The 23,381-nt window shown below is 50.4% G+C and overlaps 1 protein-coding gene across 2 annotated transcripts; it reads right to left on the bottom strand.

Annotated features, from left to right (window-relative positions):
* Nucleotides 1-1,017: 1,017 nt before the first annotated feature.
* Nucleotides 1,018-13,016, bottom strand: RTL9 (retrotransposon Gag like 9). 2 transcript variants are annotated; one of them, XM_057313667.1, is made up of 3 exons: nt 12,080-13,016; nt 2,838-6,954; nt 1,018-2,304 (listed from the first exon to the last, which is right to left on the bottom strand). In XM_057313667.1, exons 2-3 carry the CDS (start codon nt 6,873-6,875, stop codon nt 2,188-2,190), a joined length of 4,155 nt encoding a protein of 1,384 aa, XP_057169650.1. In that variant the 5' UTR covers nt 6,876-6,954; nt 12,080-13,016; the 3' UTR covers nt 1,018-2,187. The 2 variants fall into 2 exon arrangements, with proteins under 2 accessions (XP_057169650.1, XP_057169644.1); XM_057313661.1 differs by lacking the exon at nt 12,080-13,016 and adding an exon at nt 8,669-8,813.
* Nucleotides 13,017-23,381: the final 10,365 nt, after the last annotated feature.

Raw genomic sequence — 23,381 nt, 5'->3', positions numbered from 1 at the left:
TCAATGATAAGATGTTCTTTAAAAAAGAATTGCTATTGTTCTCCATGATCATGGCTATAAGAAAATCAATTTAGGGGTGCCTGGGTGGCTCAGTTGGTTCAGCGGATGCCTCTTGATTTTGGCTCAGGTCATGATCTCAGGGTCGTGAGATCGAGCCCTGTGTCCTGCTCCATGCTGGGCGTGGAGCCTGCTTCAGATTCTTTCTCTCCTTCTCCCTCTGCCCCTCCCCTCCTTCTCTCTCCCTCTCAAAAAAGAAAAAAAAGTTTCGATTTTAAGACATTTTCTTTCCTATATACATTTTCCAGACACCAATCATGACTTGGTACATCCATTTCTGTTTCAGTAGAGAGCAAGCTCGACTGTGCTTTGCTGAGCTAAGAGCTGTGAGCCAACGGGGCCAGAGAAGAAGGGAGAGCTGGTTCCCCCGAGGCCCACTGCCTCCCCCCTCCTCGAATTTGGGTTTCCCAACTTATTGTCCCCTCTTTTTTTCCCCGAGGCAACAGCACTGGTGATTGATACATCCACACCAGACTGTAGACCCAGATTCTTATCTATATTACCAGGGAGCTGCTAATTTGTCTGCCAATCTCTGTTTTTTCTGAGAATCGTTTTCCTCTTCCTGGAATCAGACCCAGTGTTTAGGGTAATGGAGCAGCAGACGTGAGTCCTCAGAGAGTGTTTGGTGCCTGTCCTCTCTTTCCGTCCCCACTGCCCCAGCCCTCGACTGAGTCAGCTGGCCAGTCAGTCACCTGTACTATTATAGCAGGGGGCTCAGAACTGCTCTCTGACCCCTTCCCCTATCCTGCCTCCAAACTGTTGCCAAGTTCGCTTTCTAAAATATGTTTCTCATCACGCTGCTCCTACTGTTTTTAAAAGATCTTTGAGTAACCCAATTACGTGGACTGTTATTAAATAAATAAATTGGCCCTGTTAGGATCAGATTCCCCATTATCCTGATTTCTTATCTTCATAGACTTTACCACGATTTCAGTCTATCTTACTTAGGTCTTTCTTGCTCATTGCCCCTTCCAATGGAAAGGAGTTTTCATTCTGTCGTGGTTTTTGGAGTTTTCATTCTGTGGTGGTTTTTATCTGTCTGTCCCTAAAACAGTGGCTGACACATGGTAGATAATCAATATTGATTGAATGAAGGACTCCATAAATCAAATTCTGTCAGCCACAGTTTATTCTTTTTTTTTCATAAATGAACTTTATTGACTTTTATGATTACAAATGTAATACATGCTTACTGCAGAGAATCTGGAAAGTACAGAGAAGTAGAAAGAAGAAACTAAGAACACCCACAATCCCACCACCTGAAGGCAAACACTGCTCATAGCATGTTCTAACTATCTATGCCTGTTTAAGGACCAAGACCTTTATCAAGAGTGCTGGTCACAAAGCACAATAGCCAAGGGGGGCGGGGGCACTTAATCACTGAGGGAGCCACCAAGAGATCGGAGCTAGCAATTTGACACCGAGGAAATTAACAAGGGCCATAGACAAAAGATCAAGAAGTCAGAAGTTGACAACACAAGAACAAGTTGGGTTATGATAAGAGTGTAGTGAGATGGTGCTTATCAACTAGCCCAGTACCTGTCACGTAATACATAATCAATAAACGTTAACCACTAGTATGATTACTATTGTGGGTCAAAACGAATGGTTCAGGATGGAGACTATAAACAGGGCAAGGGCCCTGGAGACCCATTTTAGGTGCTATGAGTTGGGGCATATGAAAAGGGTGGTTTTAGGAGTGGGCATCGCTCTTCTTATAGGCTCCCCTGCCAGGTGAAATGGGACCAGGGCTTCCTCAAGTTTGCCTGATGACATGTGGCAAGACACTCTAAGGTGTTTTTGAGGTAGGACATGGTTTCTCCTGCCTAGACTTTTCCCTGGACCAGCAACTAGGACTGGTCTCGACGGCAATAGGAGTTCAGAACCTCATACACCAAACACTCTTGAAGTCCACACTTCTGATTGTCAGGGCAGGTTATAGGCGTGTGGGGTAAAAGAGAAGGTCAAGTCAGCCAACTGGGAATTATGAGGGGGTGGGGGATTGTGCCTGAAGGGAGAAGCTGAAGGGAGAAGGCCACAAGGTTTATGATGTAATTGAATGGAATGGGTCCAGGAACAAGTCCTCAAGTTAGCAGCGGAGTCAGACATCACAGAAGATTCCAGAAAGCATTACTTGTTGGTGGGGGCCTTGTGATGGCCTGTGCTCTGTCGAAGGTGGTCATGCAGACCCTCTTGAGGGTCTCCATGCTCTTTCAGGTAGTAACAGCGTTTGGGAACATGCTGGTGCTGGGAGTGAGAAAAACAAACAAACAAAAAAACCAGCAGAGGTAAGAGCCACACTTACTATGATAAGGGGGTTTCTGCCTGGATAATGTCAGTAACTTAGCAGTTCAAGAAACTTGGCTAATGTACCGCATGCACATAATGTGCGATCCAGGACTAGGCTGACCAAATTCCCTAGTGACCTGGATCCACAACACATGTGCCTGTAGGTAGGACTCAGCTCCCCAAAGATGAACCCTCCCCTAGGATAGTTGGAGAGTTGGGCCCCAGCTGGTTCCCTCATAATCAGAAGGCTTAGACCTTTAGCCATCCCAGCCCCCCTCCCCCCTCAAGGAACTTGGGCCGGGACATTGCTTCAAAGTGGTTAATACACCCCTAATAACTACACAGCCAGTCCACTGATGAACTCCAGGTTGGGGGTTATGGGCTAGAAACCCCATGCCTCCCCCTAGCCTCTTCCTTATTCTACTCAAAGGAGCAGGGACATTCCCTATCACTCCCCACCACTCCCCTCGAGTGTATTTCCCCATCATTACCTCCTCGGTCTGCTGATAAGAGTTCAGTTCGTTCTCCATTGCCTCCTCATTATTCCGCTTACAGGCTGACAGCAGAACCTGGCCGGAGCTGCCCGGGGAATCCTTCTCTTCAGCCAGCTGGCACTCCGTATAGAGAGACCTGTCTATCAGCTCCTTTAGGCTGCCGGCCACCTTCAGAAAGATCCGGCCCATTTTGGTGGTAACGGCTTCCGAGAGTCCTTCCAGAAACCTGGTCCGTAGAATGGCATCGGACCAAGACAAATGTCGGGCCAGCAGCAGGAAGTCGGTGGCGTACTGCCTGACTGACTTCTGGCCCTGCTTGGGATGGCAAAGAACAGCGCTGAGGATGTCTATCTCGGACAGTGAGTCGTATAAGCCCTGTGACCTGCTCAGGAAAGATTTGGTTTCTTCTGAGAGGGGGTGGCCTACCTCCATCTGCAAGATGGACCACCTCTCTGCTGCCCCCAGATGAAGAGACACCAGAAATGCCATTTTCTCTGAGTCGTTCAAAAAGCCCTTCATTTGCTTCTCCTCATCGACCTCCATCTCCTCCTCCACAGAGCATGCGCCCCGGGCTGCTTCCTGCTCTTCTAAGAGGTAACAGAGTGCTGGGGTCAGCATGCCAAAGGATGGGACTTCCTGTGGGGGTGGCTTCCTTGTCTCAGCGGTTGTGGCAGTCATGCGTGGTGTGGACTTTGATCCAGACACCGTGACATTAATGTGAGAGGCAGATGTTTCTCCAGAGTCTGTGGCATTGATTTCCAGAGTGGACATCATTCCGGAGGCTGTGGCTGCCATCTGTGGGGTGGACATGGCTCCCGGGACTGGACGCCTCACTGGTGGCACGGACATCCCTCCGGGGGCAGTGGCTCTCAGAAGTGGCGTGGACATCATTCCAGAAGCTGAGGCTCTCATTGGTGGCGCAGGCATCCCTCCGGAAGTTGCGTATGTTGTTTGTGGCAAGGACATAGATCCAGAACTCGTGACTCTAGTTTGCAGTGTGAACACTGTCCCAGAGGCCATGCTTTTCATTAGCGGCACAGACATGTCTCCAGAAGTCATGGCTGACATCAATGGCATGGGCATTGTTCCAGGGGCTGTGGCTCTCGTTAATGGCTTGGACATCCCTCCGGAGGCCACGGCTGTCATTTGTGCAGTGGACATCTTTGCAGAGGCTGGACCTCTCAATATCTCTGTGGATACAACTTCAGAGGCTGATGGTCTCCGTAGTGGTGTGGACATGACTCCGGAGACTGGGGCTCTTACTAGTGGCGGAGACATCACTCCAGAGGCTGGAGCTCGCATTGAGAGTGTGCACATCTCTCCAGAAGCTGCGGGCATCATCTGCGGTACGGACGTTGCTCCAGAGGCTGGGGTTCTCATCAGTGGCAGGGACACCCCTGCAGGGGCCATGGCTGGCATTCGAGGCATGGGCATCGCCTCGGAGGCCATGCATCTCATTAGTGGTGTGGACACAGCCCCAGGGACTGGAGCCCTCATTTGTGGCATGGGCATCATTCCAGGGGCTGGAGCTGCCATTTGTGGAGTAGACATTGGCCCATAAGCTGGGACTCTCAGAGATGTGGCCATCTCTCCAGCAACGGGGGGTCTCATGAGTGGTGGGGACATCTCTCCAGAGCATGAAGCTCTTGTGAGCAGTGCAGACATCTCTCCGGGGTCTGGGGCTCTCATCAGTGGTGCGGACAGCACCCCGGAGGTTGGGGCTCTCATTTTTGGGGTGGCCATCATTTCAGAGGCTGGGTTTTGCATGTGCAATGGGGACATGCCTCCAGAGGTCATGGATCTCATGAACGACATGGACATCCCTCCAGAGTCTTGGGTGCCCATTGGCTGACTGGGCATCCTTCCAGAGGCTGTGGCTCTCATTAACGCTGTGGGCATTTCTCCAGGGCCTGAGGCTCCCATGAGAGGCATGGACAGAGCTCCAGAAGCTGCAGCTGTCATTTGCGGTGTGGACATGTCTCCAGAGGCCGGGGCTCTCATTAGTGGTGTGGACATTGCTGCACAGGCAGTGTCTGTCATCGGCCGCACGGACGTGGCTCCAGAAGCTGTGTCTCTCATTAGCATGGCGGAGATGTCTCCAGAAGCTGTGGTTGTCATTTGCTGCATGAACATGGATTCTGAGGCTTTGGATGTCGTTAGTGGCTTGGACAATGTTCCCGAGGCCGTAGCTCTCATTTGTGGCAAGGACATCACTCCTGGGGCTGCGTCTCTCATTAACAGTGTGGACATGGCTCCAGAGGCTTTGGCTGTCATCAGTGGGGTAGACATTGCTCCAGAGGCTGAGGCTCTCATCTGTGGTACAGCTGTCATTCCCAAGGCTGTGGCTCTCCTCTGCGGCATAGACATCGCTCCAGAGACAGGGGCTCTCATTTGCAGTATGGACATTGGCCCAGAGGCCTGGGCTGACATTTGTGGTGTGGACATTGTTTCCGATGCCTGGGCTGAGATGGGCTGTGTGGACATTGGCCCAGAGGCTGAGGCTCTCCTTAGCGGCGTGGACATCATTGCAGAGACTGGGGGTCGCATTCGCACTGTGGACATTGCCCCACTGGCTGTGGCTTTCATGAAGCCTGTAGACACCGCTCCAGAAGTTCTGGCCATGGTGAACTGTGTGGACATGACTCTAGAGGCCGCGGTTGCCATTTGCTCAGTGGACATGGCTCCAGAGGTTGTGACTGGCATCAGTGGGGTGGGCATTGCTACAGAGTCTGGGACTGTCTTAAGCAATGTTGGCATAGTGCCAGAGCCTAGAGCTCTCCTTCGTGGTATGGACATCGCTCCAGGGTCTGAGGCTCGCGCCGGCACTGCGGACAGCCCCCCAGAGGCTGCTGCTCTCATGGATGGAGTAGACATGATTTGAGGGTCTAGACTTTGTGTTAACTGCAGGGGCATCGCTCCAGAGTCTTGGGCTGACATCAGCTGGGGGGGCATCACTCCAGAAGTTAGGGCTGTCATTAGCAGTGGGGACATGGCTTCAGTGTCCGGAGCTGCCTTTGGCAATGCGGACACCTCTCCAGCATCTGAGACTGACAAGAGTGGTGTGGACATGGCTCCAGAACCTGGCACTGACATTAGCGGTGAAGACGCTACTCCAGAATCTGGGCCTGACATTAGCTGCATGGAGATGTCCCCAGAGTCTTGGGTGCTCGTTGGCTGGGCTGACGTGGTTTCTGAAGCTAGGGCTGACATTATCAGTGAGGATATGGCTTCCGAGTCTGTGCCTGACATTAGCAGCGAAGATATCTCTCCAGAGGCCAGAGCAGTCATGAGTACTTTGGACATTGCTTCGGTGTCTTCATCTGTAATTTGCAATGGTGACATTGCTTCAGAGCCTGGAGCTGGCATTGGCTGCTGCGTGGACATCACTCCAGGGTTTATATCTGGCATTAGGAGTGGAGATATCTCTCCAGGATCTGGGGCCAGCATCAATGGTGAGGACATCGCTCCAGAGGATGGAGTGCTCATTATAGGCGCGGACATCGCTCCAGAGGATGAAGCCGGCATTGCCAATGGTGACATCTCTGCAGAAGGCGGTGCTGCCATTAGTCCTGCAGACATCGTTCCAAAGTCGGGAATTGTCATCAGCCCCGGGGACATTAATCCATAGTCTGATGTGGACAGCAATGGGGACAATGTTCCAGAATCTGAGGCTGGCATGAGCAAGGGGGACAGTGCTTCCGCATCTGAGGCTGGCATGAGCAGTGGGGACAGTGCCCCAGAGTCTGAGGCTGGCATCAGCGGTGGGGACAGTGCTCCAGCGTTTGGTGCTCCCATCAGAGGTGCAGACATGGTGTCAAAGCCTGGGGATGTCATCAACTGTGCAGACATCGCTCCAGGGTCTGACGCTGACGTCGAGACTGTAGGCTGTACATGAGACTGTAAGATTTGAACCTCTGCTCTGGTCTCTATTATTGGTCCAGAGAAGGTCGTCCCCCTGTTTTGGGGGTCAACATTTTCCTCCCTCAGCATATTGTTGAATCGGAGGGAGTGTAAAGGTATCGACATATCGGCCATGGCCACAAGATAGTGTGGAGAGAGTCCCTAAAGTGATGAGATCAAGGAGTCGTGCTGAAGCCCAAATGGCAAGAAAAATCTGTAAACAGGAAATAAGTTTAGTAGTCAAAAGCCAATATCAAAAAGATTGGGAAATAGACCAATGATTCGCGATGGAGACTTTTTCTGTGTGTTGCCAGCTACGTGGCACCAGAGATGGGCCTATCAGGTTAAAGAAGCTGTGCAACAGCGAACGGACTTAAAGCTGGAACCAAGATCCCTTCCACCCCTATTCTTTTCAAACCAATCCACTCAGTCCCACAGCACAGCCTTTCCGTTTCTAAATGCTGTAAACGCCAGCTTGCTCAGCAGCCCGGAGCCTCGGCCGCCCCAGAGCAAATGAGGCGGCAGCGCCACCTTGTGGGAACCTGTGAGAGGTGCAGGCTCGCTCTCCCATCAGAGCACTCATGAGGCTGCCAAGGCACTGGCGGACCTGCAGGAGAGGGCCCTTTGCCCCGGCTGATCATTAGTTCCTAGGGCTCATTGAGTCCTGCTCAGGGCTTTAGTCCCCATTTTGCTACGCTGATGGCCCTGAAGGTCTCTCTCGGGAAAAGCAAGGCATTTATCTGATCCATGGACTGAAAATCCTGTTTATTATCCCAGCATTCCGTGAACCAAAAGTCCTGTCTATTATCATTCTTATTACTCACAAACACAGCAACCACTACTACACCATGCGTTGTTCACTTAGTGTGTTCCAGGCACTATACTTAGGCAACTGCACACAACTCCAAACTGTCTATAACGTATGGGGATTGGCAAGCATTATCCCGTTTGAATCTTATACTCTGTGATAGTATTATTATTTTCATTTTGCCAGCTTTCTCAGATTAGCCAGGGCTGGGGCTAAATAGGCTCACCACGACAGTAAAAACTGTATGTTCTTTACGATCACCCCTCCTCGGTGTTGCCTAGCCTTGGGCATCCCTAACACTGTGTTAAGTTACCGTTCCGACATCACTTGAATACCTACAGCATGTCTGGATTTCAAGTTTCTCCGAAGACACGCAGGTGGGCAATCTCAGAGCTTCACCCCCCGGCCTGCCCCCATCAGTAGCCCCAGAAGGGGCTTCTTGGCACATAGCTTGGAAACCAACACGCACATTACACAATGTTGATGCACCCCCGCAGCCTGCCCATGCCAAGAACAGAACACTTGCTTATTTGGGACAATGTCACAAAAGTCATCAATCTCATGGCATTGTGCCTCCATAATACTAACGAGAACACGAGCAACAGAAATTCAACAGTGAACATTTCCTGAGCACACGCTGACCGGCGAGCACCCCGCTAGGCACTTCACACGCATCATCTCATTTGGTCCCCACAACAACGCTAAGAGATTTCGGTACTCCGTCCTCCTCTTACAAACGAGATAACTAAGGCCCAGAGAAGGTTAATAACTTGTCTGCAGTCACACAGATTGCCGGGCACGTTCAATGACAGAGCCCCCTACTATACCATAATGTGCCATCTCATGGTGCTATAATCACCCACCTTGTCTGCCTTTTCTCCCTCTTAGTCACATCATCAACACTCCACCCCCCCAAGCCCCGATCTCCAGCCTGGGCAGCCCTGGAAAGGGCCGTAGGAAAAGAAATACTAGCCTCCTGCTGGCACCTTGGTTACCCTAATAATTGGTGCAATGGGAGAGATGAGTCAAAAGAGCATTCATAGATGTCCACTTCCCATCTTCAGAAAAATCCCTGAACATGCTACAGTTCCCCTCCAGGCAAACCCCGGAAAGATCTTACCTTGCCAGCTAGGGAGAAGAGAGTATGTCCTCTGCGCCCCTGGCTCTTTCAGTCTGGCCAATTTACTTATGCCCCATGCCCAGCCAGTTCATTAAAGTAAGACCCAGTACCAGCAGCTGTTCTCTGCAATCTCCCTTAGCTATCCCCTGCCACGCCCCCCTCCTGCCCGCCAGCCAGCCAGCCAGCCTGCCCGCCCACCCGCCCCACTGCTCCTGACTTGCTAGTGCTTGCTCCGTCTCTCTGGTCCCAGATTCCTGCCTCTATATAGGCTCTGACATTTGCCTCTGGCCGCCTTTCATTTGACAGCCCTCCAGAAGCTCCTCTTTAGCACTTGGCCTATGCAACTCCACTCCTCTTCCCCCTCACCCCCAATAGTTGCACCAGCCCCTTCTGCCCACCTCTGGCTGTCCCAGAGAAACGAGGAGATTCACGCAATTCCAGAGATGAGACAGAAATGAGACATATCCACTGCAGCGGAGCAGACCCAGGAGTCCGGGGAGTCAGGCTGCGATGTGGAAGTGCGGGCAGGGGGGAGAGGTAAGGGGAACCGGGATTGGAGGCTGAGTGCAATGATCAGGACAGTTCCAAGGGTTTCAGGTGCAGGGAAACTGGGGTTTGAGAGGATGGAGTGTGGTTGCTATTAATAGAGGCCTGCCATGATAATAATAAAAAGCCAATTTGCCCCCGTGTCAGATACACGGAGGGAAATCTGGCAACCCAAGTCCCCGCCATGGGGCTAGAATTTGACAGCAAGGCTCTAGGGTGTGCGGCCAGCAAGCACAAAAAGCACACCAGTCCCGAGCCTACCAGGTGAGGGTTTGCTCACAGAAGCAGGACTCCAGCTTGCTTTCCACAACTGGGGCACAAGGTCAGAGTCAAACTAATAGAAAGGTTTACCAGAGCCCTCGAACTTTCCAAATCATGATCCTTTTAACCACCAGACTCGGGGCCGAATTGGTCCCTGAGCCCCGAGTAAGGCAAGCCTTCAGGTGAATTTCAAGTAGCCCAGGTAGATAGGGACGCAGAGTCTGAGGGTTTGGGGGTGGGGGGGCATTCAGGTCATCTGTGAACCTTCCCATGCTCACTATTAGCCACCAACACCACCTGGACACTCAGGCTAAGCACACCTACGAGGCAGGCACTGATGCTTAGAGAAATTGCGACCGAGTCACAGGGCTAATAAATGGCAAAGCTCAGATTGGGGCCCGGGTCACTGTGGATCCCCCAAATCATTTCCTCTCTTTGGAGTCAGACATGTGGCTGGAAATGCTCCAAGCACTCAACTCACTGCCACCTTCCTCTTCCCACCCCCACCAGTGGCTGACTCACAGTGATAATAATCATAATAGTAATAGTAATAATAATACACCAACTGACTTTGACTGAGCTCTTCCCACATGCCAAGAACTGCGCTGAGGGCTTTACAAACATTCTCTCATTTGACCTGTGAGCTCGGTCCTATTAATTCTCACTTTACAAATAAGAAAACTGAGCCCCAGTGAGATGAACTGCCATGACCACAAGCACACAGCTCTGTTCGACCCCAGAGCCCCCCCTCAAACCAAAAGATACTCACAGGAAAGTCAACACCAACAGCAACAACTATGATTACTATTATACCTAATCAGGAAAACTAACATTTACTGTACCAGGCACGGGGCCAAGCACTTGACGTACGTGATCTCGTTACTCACAACAACTCTAGGAGGTAGGTGTGAGTATCACCTTCATTTCCAGATGAGGAACCAGAGGCACAGAGAGGTTAACTAGTTTTCCCAAAGTCACACAGCTAGCAGGCATCGTTGTTTAGGATCATACAAATTTGACAATGACCTCAAATGCCGGTGTTAGAACACAATTCATTGAATGGTTATAAACAAATCATGGTGGATCTGTAGCAGCCACTGAAACTGACAAGCTGATTTTTATAAAATGACTACCTATATTTTTGCATCAAAAAAATACAGTCTGGAAGGACACAGGGCAAAATGTTAACAGTGACCGTACTTGAGTGGTGGGATTAAAGGGGATTTTGACTTGTCTTTTTCTTATCTGTATTTTCCTGTTTGTCTATAATGGACCCATATTACTGGTATTCGAGGGGAACAAAAAGTTATTTTTCTTTTGCAAAAAGGTGTGTTACCCTGGGATTCTATGTCTAGCCCTCTCTCCTGCTCTCCCTGCAAGCTCTCTCTAGGGATCCCCAACATCCTCCCGACCCAAGCAACCTTTCTCTCCCAACACACTTGAGGCTTGCACTACTTGGCTCCTTGGTCGGTAGGGACCCCTGAAAAATATCTCCAATGGCTTGCCTTTATTTTGTATTTTGTTCTGCTCTGTTTTGTTTTGAAAAGCAATCTCTCATTTTTCTAACTTTTATTTATGCCTGATAATTACACAAATATTCTAGGAATAAAAACTTGAAATCCTACATGTAGATAAAGCTCGTCCGGAGCCTACCCCACCCCCCACCCCCTCAAGTCCCATTCCTCCGTCTGTTCACAGTTGGGTGTGTCTCCTTCCAAACTTTTTCTAGCTGCAATGGCATTCAGAGTTCATATCATGCAATTGCTTGCAAAACCCAGTGTGTGCAAAGAGCTACAGTTGGAAAACCATTCTGGCACTGGTCACTCCAGGATTCCAAGTTCTGGTCAATGGTGACCATTCGTCATCAGCCTACTTCGAAGGAGGCTAGTGAGAGAGACACGGTTCTTGCTGCACACTCAGTCCATTTGGGGCACGGACTTGCATTTTATTAATGCCGGTGTCTCTACAAACACAGAGAAGGGAGGCCTTCTAAGGAAGTAAAAGCCCAGAAATTGCTGCTTAGCCTCTCCGAGATCCCTCCCGTCCTGCCCAGTCTGCACTGATCAATACGGCTAGGAGGTGTCATGACAAAAGGTAATTGAGTTTGGGGGATTGCATGGCTAGCTGCTCGGGGAAATAAGAATAAACAAGAGACGGTTCAATATGTCAACAAATAGCTTCCCAGCTCTTGAAAATAAACCTTTCCCTAGATTCTCGACAATATGCTCTCCCCCAGCCCTAGCAAACAGGCGCCCAGATAACTGAAAATAGACCACCTCCGGATTAAGAAATACCCGGTGTACTTCAGGGTCCTCTGCCTTCCCTGGTCAATTAGGGAGGGAGAAAGCCTCCTCGCTCTCCCCTTACTCCCCAACAGCCCTGACACTTAAAATGCCCACCCGGCTTTTTATAAATAGAGGAGTGGGGGGGGTTGGAAATAGCCAGCATTTACTGAATGCTCACACTGCCGGGCAGCATGTTAAGCACTTTGCATACATTACATTATTTATTGCCCAATAAACCATGAAGTGGGGTCTTTTTACCCCCATTTTATAAATCAGCTAAAGAACTGAAGTAGAGAGAAAATAAAACCAAGTAACTTACCTTGGCTCTCACAGCTGAGAGTGTGAAGCTGTGCTTGCCACTCGGGTCTGTCTGACTCAGCTGGTGCTCTTAACTCACGGGAGAGTCACAACACTGTCTTCAAGTCTGTGAAGGGCTGTCATATGGAAGAGAGGGTAGGTGTGTTCTGGGTAGCTCCAAAGAGAAGGATTTGACTGTTAGTTGGGAATTACACTTTCATTGGATGTGCGGCAAATTCCCCCAAACAACATGTATATGCATGTCCAACTCTATAGGGAAAAGAACATTATATGAAGAGCAAACGGAACTGCCTCATGTTAGGTGCCGTCCGGAGGATCTGTGGAATCGGAGAGAACAGGAGGGATACCGGAGGACTGCAAATGGGCAGCGTCCCAATTTTCTTAAATAAGGAAACTACAGACCGGTATACTGTAAACTCCAGAGCTGTAAGCTTGATGTCAATCCTCGGAGAGATTCCGCTGCAGATTATGAAGCAGGTAATTTATAAGCACTTAGGACATAAGTGGTCATAGGAGGTACCTAGAGCAGCTTCCCAGATTCACAGCTCTTGCAAAGCAAAGAACTGGGGGACTGACCATGGGCTGCCGGATTTTTATTTCTTCCAAGGAAAGGCATTAAGAAACAAAATGAAACAACCTCAAGTTATCAGTTCATAAAAAAAAAAAATAGCAAGGGCTTTCTTCAAACGTCAAAAGAGAAGGCAATGCTCTTAGACTAAAGGACAGTCATTGAAATAAAATAGATTTCACTTTACAAAACGTGCACTACATAGTCCTCGGGCTTTCTCATTGCACGGAGGGCTGCTGCAATTTTCCTGAAGGTGGGCACTTGTCCAAAGACCTGCTTTAGAGAATCACTTAGAGCTAAGATATCAACACAGATAAGATCAGATACCTATTCGACAGGAAGTCTCTCTGGCCAGAAAAGGGAAGAGCAGAGGTTGACCTTAGCCTAAGTGAGGACACTAATGTTAGATAAAGAAAGCGCCCACAGGAACGAACGTGAGAGAAATAAAAGTTGCCAAGCGCAGATTCAAGCCCTGCTGAGGCGGGACTTAGCCAACACATCTGACCTATGCCACCCCTTGGACGACGCAGCCCTCATGTCTGATACGTGCCTGATGCCATTAAGCCTCTGGACCACAAACCAGTCTCTGACTGAAGGCTCTCCAAGCAACTTTCAGACTGTAACTTGTCTTCCCGAGGCAGAGTTCCTAAAGGGGGATTGATTCAAAACTGGCTCAATACCATTGCCAGAACAATACCATTGCTCTTTGCACAGCGACCTAGCCTCAATCCTGTCCCAGTCAACGTTTTTATCAATGGCGTCAATAAGGGCGCAAATGGAATTCTTACACAATTATTGTAGGGATGAGAAGACCCACCACGAGCAGCCTAAGAATTTCGGTTTACATTTTAAATGCCGTGGTTTACAATCCATCTCTCCGTATTTGGTCATTTTCTCTATTTTTGTTGTCCGTGCACTAAGTTCCTGCAATTTGAACTCCTCGTGGACGATGCTTAGTGAACACGTGTTAGCTGGGAGCTCTGTGCCCTGCAGAGCAGATGGGATCCTCCGGACAAACTGCGGAGCATTCATCTCAGTCCTGTCACTGTCCCTGAGATAACCGCTGTCAGTGTATACTTCCCGGATCAGGGAAGAGGACAAACTGATGTCCTCCTCTGTGCAGAACTAGCCCCAAATCCAAGGAGTTTAAATTGGAGTCCGACCCCATCTTTCGACATTGACCTTGCTCCTGAAGGTGAGGGCAATGCTGTATACAGTACCTCCCATACTTTCCCAAACCGCATCTCTCCAAGTGTGGTCGGGGAGCCTCTGTGTCAGCCGCCCCGTAAGAGGACTGTTACAATGCAGATGACAATTGGGGGGGGGGGGTGGGAGGTGGAGGGGTGGGGGAGGTGCGCTCCACTTTCCCTGAGTCAGACTTGGTCAGTCTGGGGTGAAGCCAAGGAATCCGCATTTTGACCCAAGCGATTCTGCCTGATGCACACCCTCGAGTTTAAGAACCATTGGCTCAGAGGTGTCGTGCAGCCTGATTTTTCCATCCGACAAGCCTGGGCTTCGACCCCAGCACTTAATGACTCCGCCTCAGTTTCCTTGTCTGTAAAGCAGGGAGAGTAACAGTACCTACCTCACAGGCTCTTGGAATGTTTTAAACAACAAAACATGTGTCAAGTGGCTGGCACCTGGGTGAAGCCCAGTAATCTCTCCTGGTCCTGCTTATTCGTGGGCCCTGCGTCTCTGTGTTCGGCTTCTGCTCCAGGTGCCAACTGTTCCCTCTTTCTAAGGCTCGTATTCAAACTCCCCAAGCGTGAGGCTCTCATTGGCCCAAACTTCGTCACCACTGTGCCTGTTGGGCCAAGTTCTCATCCTGGGGTCCCTCATAGGCTGCTTGCCAGCCTATAGAGAGACTGCTCTTGGATCAGATGCCCTCTCCTGGCTCAATCGGCTATTGCGGCGGGGGGGGGGGGGGGGGGAGCCAGGTCACGTGGTACCAAACATAACCACCTATTCATAAGAAACTGCTACTTCCCCCAGCTAGGGTCTGTGGATGGAAACTCCTTAGAAGGGGCCCGTGGGTGTGGCAGGAATTCTGAGGCTTAGCCCGTCCAGTACACCTAGGCTTCTCATTTATCCAGCCTGCCAAAGGAATGAAGCGTTCAAGTTCACTGAAGTCTCTCTTGAATTCCGACTTTTCATCTCCATCAGGCCAGGAACGCCAGTCTTCAAAAAAAAAAAAAAAAAAACCCGAGACCACAGGCAAGGGGGAGAACAACCACCACCGCAACAACAACCTTAACCCTAAAATGAGACCGTCTGTTTCTAGAAGACGTCTTTGAGTTTTCAAAGCACTTTCATGTCTATTTCCTCATTGCAGGGCTTGCAAACTGGCGGTCCCAGCCTGGATCCAGACTGCAGGCGGATTTTATTTGACCCATACTATGTTTCTGAACATTGTGTGATTAGTTGCCAACATTGAAAAGTCAGGAGACTTCCTGTAAAGAGCGGAATTTCTGGCTTCTGTGGGAAAAACAGAGAGACTCGGCTCCTCGTTCTGACACGGCACCAGTCAGCTGGAGCTAAGTAAGCTCCTCCTTGTACGTGAGGCATTGGTTCACCAGCCCGCTTCGGTACCCACCCAGCCACCTCTACTTTTCCACGATGACTTGCCTGGCCCCTATAAACATGCAAAGCCTCCCTTCAACCCCATGAACTAGGTAGAGAAGGCAGTTAAGAGCACAGATTCTGCCTGGGTTAGAATCCCAGCTCTGCCTTATCTTGGTTTTGGGACCCTGGGCAAGTGGTTTGACCTCTCTGAGCCTCGGGATGATGACATTAATGCCCGTCTCACAGGGTTGTGGGTCTAACTAAATGAGTTTAGGCGTATAAACTACTTAGAACAATACCTGGCACATGGCAAGCAGTAAATATTTCTTTAATTCTTTTTTTAAAAATGTTTTATTTATTTGATAGAGAGAGAGAGAGAGAACATGAGCAGGAGGGGAGGGGCAGAGAGAGAGGGAGAAGCTGACTCCCCGCTGAGCAGGGAGCCTGACACGGGGCTCCATCCCAGGACCCTGAGATCATGACCTGAGCTGAAGGCAAACGCTTAACTGACTGGGCCACCCAGGAACCCCTCTTTGTTTCTTTCGTTCATTCACAGTTCCTTCCCCACCTTTCTAACAATCAACAGATTCTGAAACCTGAAATTTTATGACAAGTTGATTTGGTGGCAAAATGGGGCCCGAATCGACAGGCTATTCATTTATCCTAGTTGTAAATATAAATGTATTCGGGCACAGGAGACTGCCCCAGATCCCAGTAGGGGTGTTATATAACAGATATGTACCATAGTGCTTTTCTTTTTTTTTTTTTTTTAAGATTTTATGTATTTATTTGACAGAGGGAGACATCCAGCGAGAGAGGGAACACAAGCAGGGGGAGTGGGAGAGGAAGAAGCAGGCTCCCAGTGGAGGAGCCCGATGTGGGGCTCGATCCCAGGACTCTGGGATCACGCCCTGGGCTGAAGGCAGACGCTTAACGACTGAGCCACCCAGGCGCCCCTCATAATGCTTTTCTTACTCCCAAAATCCTGAACTTTAACGGACACCTACCTGCAGGGTTTCAGATAAGGTATTGTGCACCTATGTCATTATTAGTTCACATACCCACTTGACAGATGGGAAAATGGAGCTACTAAGCCTGAAGCAACTGGCCAAAAGTCCCGCAGCTTGGAGGCAGAAATGATACCGACCCTTAGGCATGAAGCCTACAGTGCCTAGTACTGTGGTGTCCATCGGGCTCATGATACGCACGTTGAGGCAGGACGCTAGTGGCTACTAGGAGGGGCCCCCTAAGAACCGAAGAATGCCACCACTTACCAAGAGTGGCAAGCCCAACCCATAGTGGCATTCTTCTGATCCTTTGTGTTAATTTTTACAACACACCGTTGCCTTAGGGTTAGGATGGGGATTATCATCATTTGCATTTAAAGAGGTGGAAGCCGGGGGTCCAGAGAAGAGAAGTGACTTGCCCAAAATCACACAGCAGAAGTCAGGACAAGCCGGTACTAAACACTAACTTCTGTGCTTTATCTTCTTCAATCCGAGGTGGGTCCAAGAAAGAAATATGCTGAACTTTCAGCATACTGACCCCCCCCCCACTCTCTGCAGGTCATCCAAATATTCTCAACATACCTGATGAAAGGAGAGCATCCCGAGATCTCAGCAAACACTAAAATGAGAAAGTATGTCTGGGTGGGGACCTCATCCTTGCCAGTACCACTGGCAACAATTTTTATAGGCACCGTCCACTCAAAAGCCAGAGATGGGAGATTTCCCAAATCCCAAGAAAGTCGCAGAGCCCCTACTATTTGCTCTTCTCTGTTGATCTTTAAGAAGCCGACATGGACTTATGCCAAAGGCCGAAGGTAATGAAAAATCTACTGGAAAGGGAATTCCTCCAGTTATGAAGCATTACCTTAAAGAGACCTTTGCCCACTTATCAGTTCCCTCGTTTGAAATGCAGAAAATAGAGCTCGGCTATTTTATATTGTTAGTGCATCAGAGATCTGGGAATGAAAGCAGCATCCACGGGACCTCTTGCCAGCGCCCTGCCTCAGCACGGGCAAGCCTTCTGACACTGCCACCAACTCAAGCGAGTTGGAACAGAGAAGGCAGGCCATGCCCCAGGTGACCTCGTGCCTCTCCTAAGCTCATGGCTGGAGTTCCTCCTCCCCCCACAAATCCGCACTTTGATCACACACCCACAGCGACCCAGATCTTTGAATTCAGCAATTCTTTTTCAGGTTTCAGCGAGGCATTGGCAGCCTGAGCTATTTTGGGACACTTTCTCTGCTGTGGATGCCACTTTCGGAATACGCCAGGAACATGTTAAGGACCCGGAGCTCGCAGTCCTGGACCCATTTTCGGGCTCGCTCGTGCTCTCTTTCTCTGTGGGCTGATCGCTTGGAGGACAGACGCTCTTGCCAACCTAATCCCGGGAGCCTGACTACCTGGCCCGGCCACAGGCTCTCAGAGGCAGTGTGGCTGCCAGCACCCTCACGGTAAGGGGGCACAGAGGCACCAGGCAGCCTGGAGAGACAGCTGTCCTAGGGGGTGGTCTGAATGTGCGTGTGGACTGAAAAGACAAGGGCTGGAAGGGGGGTGGAGAGCGACAAGATTTTCCAAACATCTTCCAATCCTCACTTCCTAATCTGATGCAAGTGACTCGGCAGGCACCCAGGAGCCTGTGGTCTCCATTTTCCTGCCCTAAAATCCTCCGCACCTGTAAGTACCGGGGCTCATGGCCGCTCACGCTGTCTTTTGGGGAGGGGGGAGGGGGGCAGGGCCTGGGGAAGGTCATCAAAATCTGATTCAGGTGTGGACAGGCCCATGGCATTGGAAGAATTCCTGACAATCCCTCCCCCCTTTCCGAACTGCTTCTTAGTTGGGAGAATGAAAATGCCTCTTTTGTTCTTTCCCAAGCCCCCAGCCTACGAGAAACTTCACCCGTCCTTCAGGGTCTCCTGTTCTTCAGTGCTGTGCCCACCCAATTTCTCATGTTGGCCAGTGCTGTGCCCACCTAATTTCTCATGTTGGACTTAATGGGAGAAGGACACCCCTGGCGCTGGAATTTCTTAAATGCCACCACGGCTACTATTGTGGGCACAGCCCCTGCTGGCTTCTCCATCTTTTATGCAGCAATTTGCTAAAATAGTGAAAGATGTGGTAAGCGGGAGGGTGTACATGAGAATTTAGAAACTCATCCGTGGTAAAAAGGAGGAGCAGTGTGGCTCAGCGCAGTTAGAAAGGCTGCCACAATGGGGAGGCTCCATGTTCTGCAGTGAAATGGTCCTTTCGCTGCCTTCCTGTTTTAATGGAAAGAGGCCAAAATAGCCTACAGGCTCCCCAAGAAAGGAGCATTGCTGACGCTTTTATTTACCACTTTCCTGAGAGGCTGGACTGCCTCTGGTCAGCCTGTCAGTCCTGAAGCAGCTCCAAAGGGGGGACATTCAGCCCTTCTTTTGGGGACCACTGAAGTTCCCTCAAAATGGCCCAGGATAACAGAGCCAGGCCCTATTACCTACCCGTCCTCCCACTCCCTCGACCCCAAAACCAAAACATTCGTCGGCTACAGAATTCGTTTGGAGGCAAGGGTGAGGAGTGCCTTTGAGAGGAAGTCATTTGGAAAATAGGCCATGAGCCATCCTAAGCACACATCCTTCTAGGCTTTTGTAATGACTTCCTCAGCCATGAAGAAGGATGGGACAAGGCCAGGGGTTCTTGCCCTGTTATTTCCACACGGCACCGTAGAAGGAACACCGTCTTTAGCATAAGATGCTGAAAAGCGTAAGATGTTCATTAGACCAAGGCTGGCTACCTGCAATTTCTCAGACTGTTAATTTGGGCACTGGAGGAATTAAAACAGGAAATTCACCTTGTGTCTGGTGGAGACCGAATGAGTTCTTAGGCTCTACAAGGAAACTGGCCTCAGGAGGAATATGGTTTTGCTTTGACTACTGCCTGTTTGTGTGGTCTTTGATAACTCAGGGAGTTTCTCAGCCCTCCTCTTTCTGAAGAGCTCTGAGAAAAAGATGCTTGGATTGTGGAAGTTAATGGTCTGGAAGACTTTTTTTTTTTGTCAAAGCCTTGAGTGCTGGGTGGGGGGAGGGAGTTCACACTCTGTGATGGATTCTGATTATAACCAAAATAATCCAGGTTCTGGCTCAAGCAGTAGCCTGAATTTTATGTCTGCCTTATGGCATTCCAGGAGTATTAAGAACACTCCCTTGCCCTTCCAAATCTCTCCCTATCCACTCCCAAGGGCCTGAAAATTCTTAAGTACATAATTCCTTTGACTCGGGGCTTTGGCATCAGTTAAAATGCCAACCTCTTGGGAGGGTCAGCCTGTTAAGCTTCACCTGGATGCACCCCATCCTGATGGCAGCTTCTGAAAGAAGGAAGAAGAGAGACAAGGAACGTGAGATCACTGTGGGTACAAAGATGAGCCCCAGCACAGGGGTCTAAAAACAGGACCCTGGCCAATGCCAAAAGTACCAAAAAGCTCAGCTGGCAAAAAAAAAAAAAAAAAAGGAAGGTTCTATTCTCACTACAGTGGAGTACAAGGCAACGTAGTGAGGCAGAGACTCAGGACTTGGGTAATAAGACAAAGACCTACTTTATGAAAGTGGGGTACAGGGAGGAGGAAGAATCCTACCTACTAGAGTGGGATAGGAGGTAGGAGGGTTCCCTGCTGGGGCACCCTCAGGCTAAGTTACCTGAGCCACTGAACTAGGACTCTCGAAATGGTTAAAAGACCTCAGCGCAAAGAATCAAAGAGATTGCATACCCATCCAGATGGCTACCCCTCAACCCTGGCACTTCCAGCCCAGGAGGGTGGGTCTAAGGAGGGGGCCACACAGGGACTTAGGCTTTGAGAATCGGTTCCCACCCTTTCCTTCCTCTGGGACCAGCACTGAACTCATATCTCCGGGGATTCACAATTGATAACAGTGACTCCCCTTGTTCACCAAAAGCCGTAAGGCATCCCCCTATTCCCACATCCTTCCTAGGGCCTAGTGGACAGGGTTTTGGAGTAAGACTAACTGGTTTTAAATCCTGGCTCTGCCACTCGCTAGCTACGCCACCTCGGGCAAGTCATGTAAACTATCTGAGCCTCGTCTGTAAAATGGGCACAATAATAGTAGGATCTAGCAGATAGTGTTCAATGAGCTGATGCCCATAGAGCGCAGCACAGTGCCTGGTACAGAGCAAGAGCTTAACCAAAACGAACAGTGGCTAAGATCTCCCGCTCTCTGCTGTACACATCATCATCGGAGTATGGGTTAGAGCAGCACATGGTCCTGCGCAGTGCAGACCAACACGGCCAGCTTTTTGGAGGGGGGCGGGGAGGCCTCACCATTTCCTTAAAGTAGCCCTCTGCTCCTTTTCCTCCAAGTCCCACGAGGTAAGAGCGTCCCCAAGCCTTTCCTCCACCAGTTCTGCCTCCACTCCCTTCCCCAGCTAACTAAATAGATGACGTCTCTGCTAAGGATTCACGAGATCCTGCCCTGGGCTTCCCCCAGCCACACAGTCTGAGCTTTGCTGCCCACTCCCTAGCCGTGAAAGGGACTCATTTCTGGGAGGACGTGGTCCAGGAGGTGCAGGTCCCAAAGCACTAACAAAAAGGAAGAGTCCCACTTAAAATTTGGTCTGGTTCCTGTGAAGCTCGGTATGGCTGGAGCAGGAAGAGATACCTAGCCCACCACCACTTCCACCAGCCGTGGCTCCCTGACCCTGTGGCTGCTGGCCCACAGCCGCTCTCCGCCTCCTACTCCCCCTTCTCTCCCTCCCTCCCTTGGGACACTCCCTTGTCTGGGCTGCAGGGTGCTGCAGCTTCAAGAGGCTTTCCTTCACTTCCTCCCTCTTCTCCCTCCCCACCCTCTCCCGAGGATATAGAATCCACTTTCTTGCAAGGGGTGTGGTGGCAGAAGGAGCTTCGCTTTCTGTGCAGGCATGCCCTCAGCGTGCCCTCCGCATTCTAGTCCTCCTGGCTTCTCCGCTTGGCCGGGGGAAGGGGAGGACGGACCCCGAGGCACGCCTATAGCACCTCGGAAGGCGGGCCTCCATCCTCTCGAAGACGAAGCTACTATCTCCATGGAGATACACAGTCTCTGGCTTTGGGGCTCATCTCTGGAACTGACATATTTAGAAAGCTCTCCGTGGACCACACCAGCAGAAAGAGTGCGCTCCCTCTTATGGAAGGGGGCAGGAGGCAGGGAGGACAATGTCACAGGACTCAGATCCCTAGAATGAGCCCCAGCCTACATGATTCTCTCTGGAGGACACGTAACTGCCTTCTGCGTCCTGGACCTTCTCTGGCCCAGGCAGCAGCTTCTAGGCTGCTCCACAAAGACCCCGAACAGGGCTCTGCAGACCTCAATCAACCCGAGGTGCCAAATGGACAGAGAGCCTTTGTCTCGAGGCGTTTTGAACTGATTGGGGCTATAGATAGTAATAACACCTACCTCCTGTTGTTGTTCATGTGGAATTAGAAGTTATCTCATACAACAAATTCAGAACCATGCAAACATCCACTATTATTGTTACTATAAATATTATATATATGCCTAAACGGGGTCTATAACACTCATGAGGAATAAATGAGTTCATGGGTGTAAAGTGTTTAGAACCATTATTGGTGTGGTCCCAGGGATTTCACAAAGAAATCTGTAGATGTCTTCAGGGTTTCAGGGGAGACCGAGGCCATTCTGGAGACATCAGTCTGGGGGAAGGGTTGCTCAGGGGTCATGCAGAGGCTCAGAAAGGAGATGGCAGTTTGGGGTCTCTTACAAATTCGGAGTGTGACTAAAACTCTCATGCCTAACTTGTTGTTATAGATTTATGGGATTATGGGATTTGGTTATGGGGCCTGCCTGGTCTAATTAAAGTTTTAGGACTCCTAGGAGACCGGCTGTGGTTCGCGCAGACTGGATCTTTAAAAATGCCTCATGAATGTACTCCCGGCTCCTTAGCACTGAACGTTCCAGAAGTCATTGTATAGCTGTGGAATTTGCCTGTTCTGTCCCAAATGCCCAGTGGTCCCAAATGCCCCCCAACCCCCCACCTACCCCCATCAAGAATTCAGAAGCTGAAATGACTGTCCTTTCCTTGGCTCGTGGCCCCTGTGCGAACATGAGTTCTGCACGCGGAACGCCTCCCCTTGCCCTGGAAAGTGGCTGCTGCTCCTGAGGGGAAGGGACGAGGTTTCTGGGAGGAGCTGGAAAGAAAAGCATCTTCTCACCCCGGGCTGGTGTCCCCCACCAAAGGTTCACCTTTCCCCTGCTCTGTCCCCAGCCCTTGCCCTGGAGCAGTAAATGGGAGAAGAGACACTCCATCTGGTCCTATGGCATCAACCAATGCCACTTGGATCCTGGTGGCATCTCTGCCTCCATCTCCCACCCCTCTTCCTGCTGACATGTCCATGCGCAAGTCCCGCTGGCATCCGTGTCCCAGCTGAACTCGTCACCTGTCTCCACGCGTCATTCTGCCAACTAATAGTCTGTGTTCCCCGTCTTGGTTAACAATATCACCACGGACCCAAGTCGCCACCTCAGGGTCATTGTCACCTTCTCTGTCTCCTTGGCCTTCCATGACACCCAGCCCTGTGGTTTCTCCATGCGAACACGTCCCTGGAATGGCCCCTCTTCTCTGCTCTCACTGCTCTCCTGGTCCAGAGCACTTGGCACCTCTTGCCGGGACCCTTGAGATGGCCTCCCAATGGGTCTACCTGAATTTGGCTTCTCTCCCTTCCAGTCCTTCCACACTCTGGCACCCAAAAGGGTTGTCTTCCAGGGCTGTCATTCCTCTGCCTTCATAAAAACCTTTGCTAGCTCCCTATTGCTCACAGAACAAAGTGCAAAACTCTCAGCTTGGCCAACAAAGCCCTGGATAGGCTGATCCCAGCCACATTTCCCACTCCACAGCCACGGCTGCCAACTGCGCACCCCACACCCGTGCCCCACCCTCCAGAACATGAACTTGCCCACAAATACTGTTCCCTCTGCCTGGAATGTTTTCCCCCACCCTCCACTGCTCCTCCTGGAAAAACCATCCATCCCTCTGGATCCAGCTCCAACGTCCTTCATCTGGGACACCTCTCTCACTTCCCCAGATACCGCTCATAGTGCCCCCATGCAATGTTTCTCAATGACAGCACCCATTGGACTATGAGTACTGTGTGTCTCTGTCCCTCCTACTATATGGAAAGATCCCCAAAG

The sequence above is a fragment of the Ursus arctos genome, chromosome X (genome assembly GCF_023065955.2).
Source record: "Ursus arctos isolate Adak ecotype North America chromosome X, UrsArc2.0, whole genome shotgun sequence".
Lineage (NCBI taxonomy): Eukaryota > Metazoa > Chordata > Mammalia > Carnivora > Ursidae > Ursus > Ursus arctos.
The sequence above is the reverse complement of the archived record's forward strand: the minus strand, read 5'-3'. Positions and strand labels throughout refer to the sequence as shown.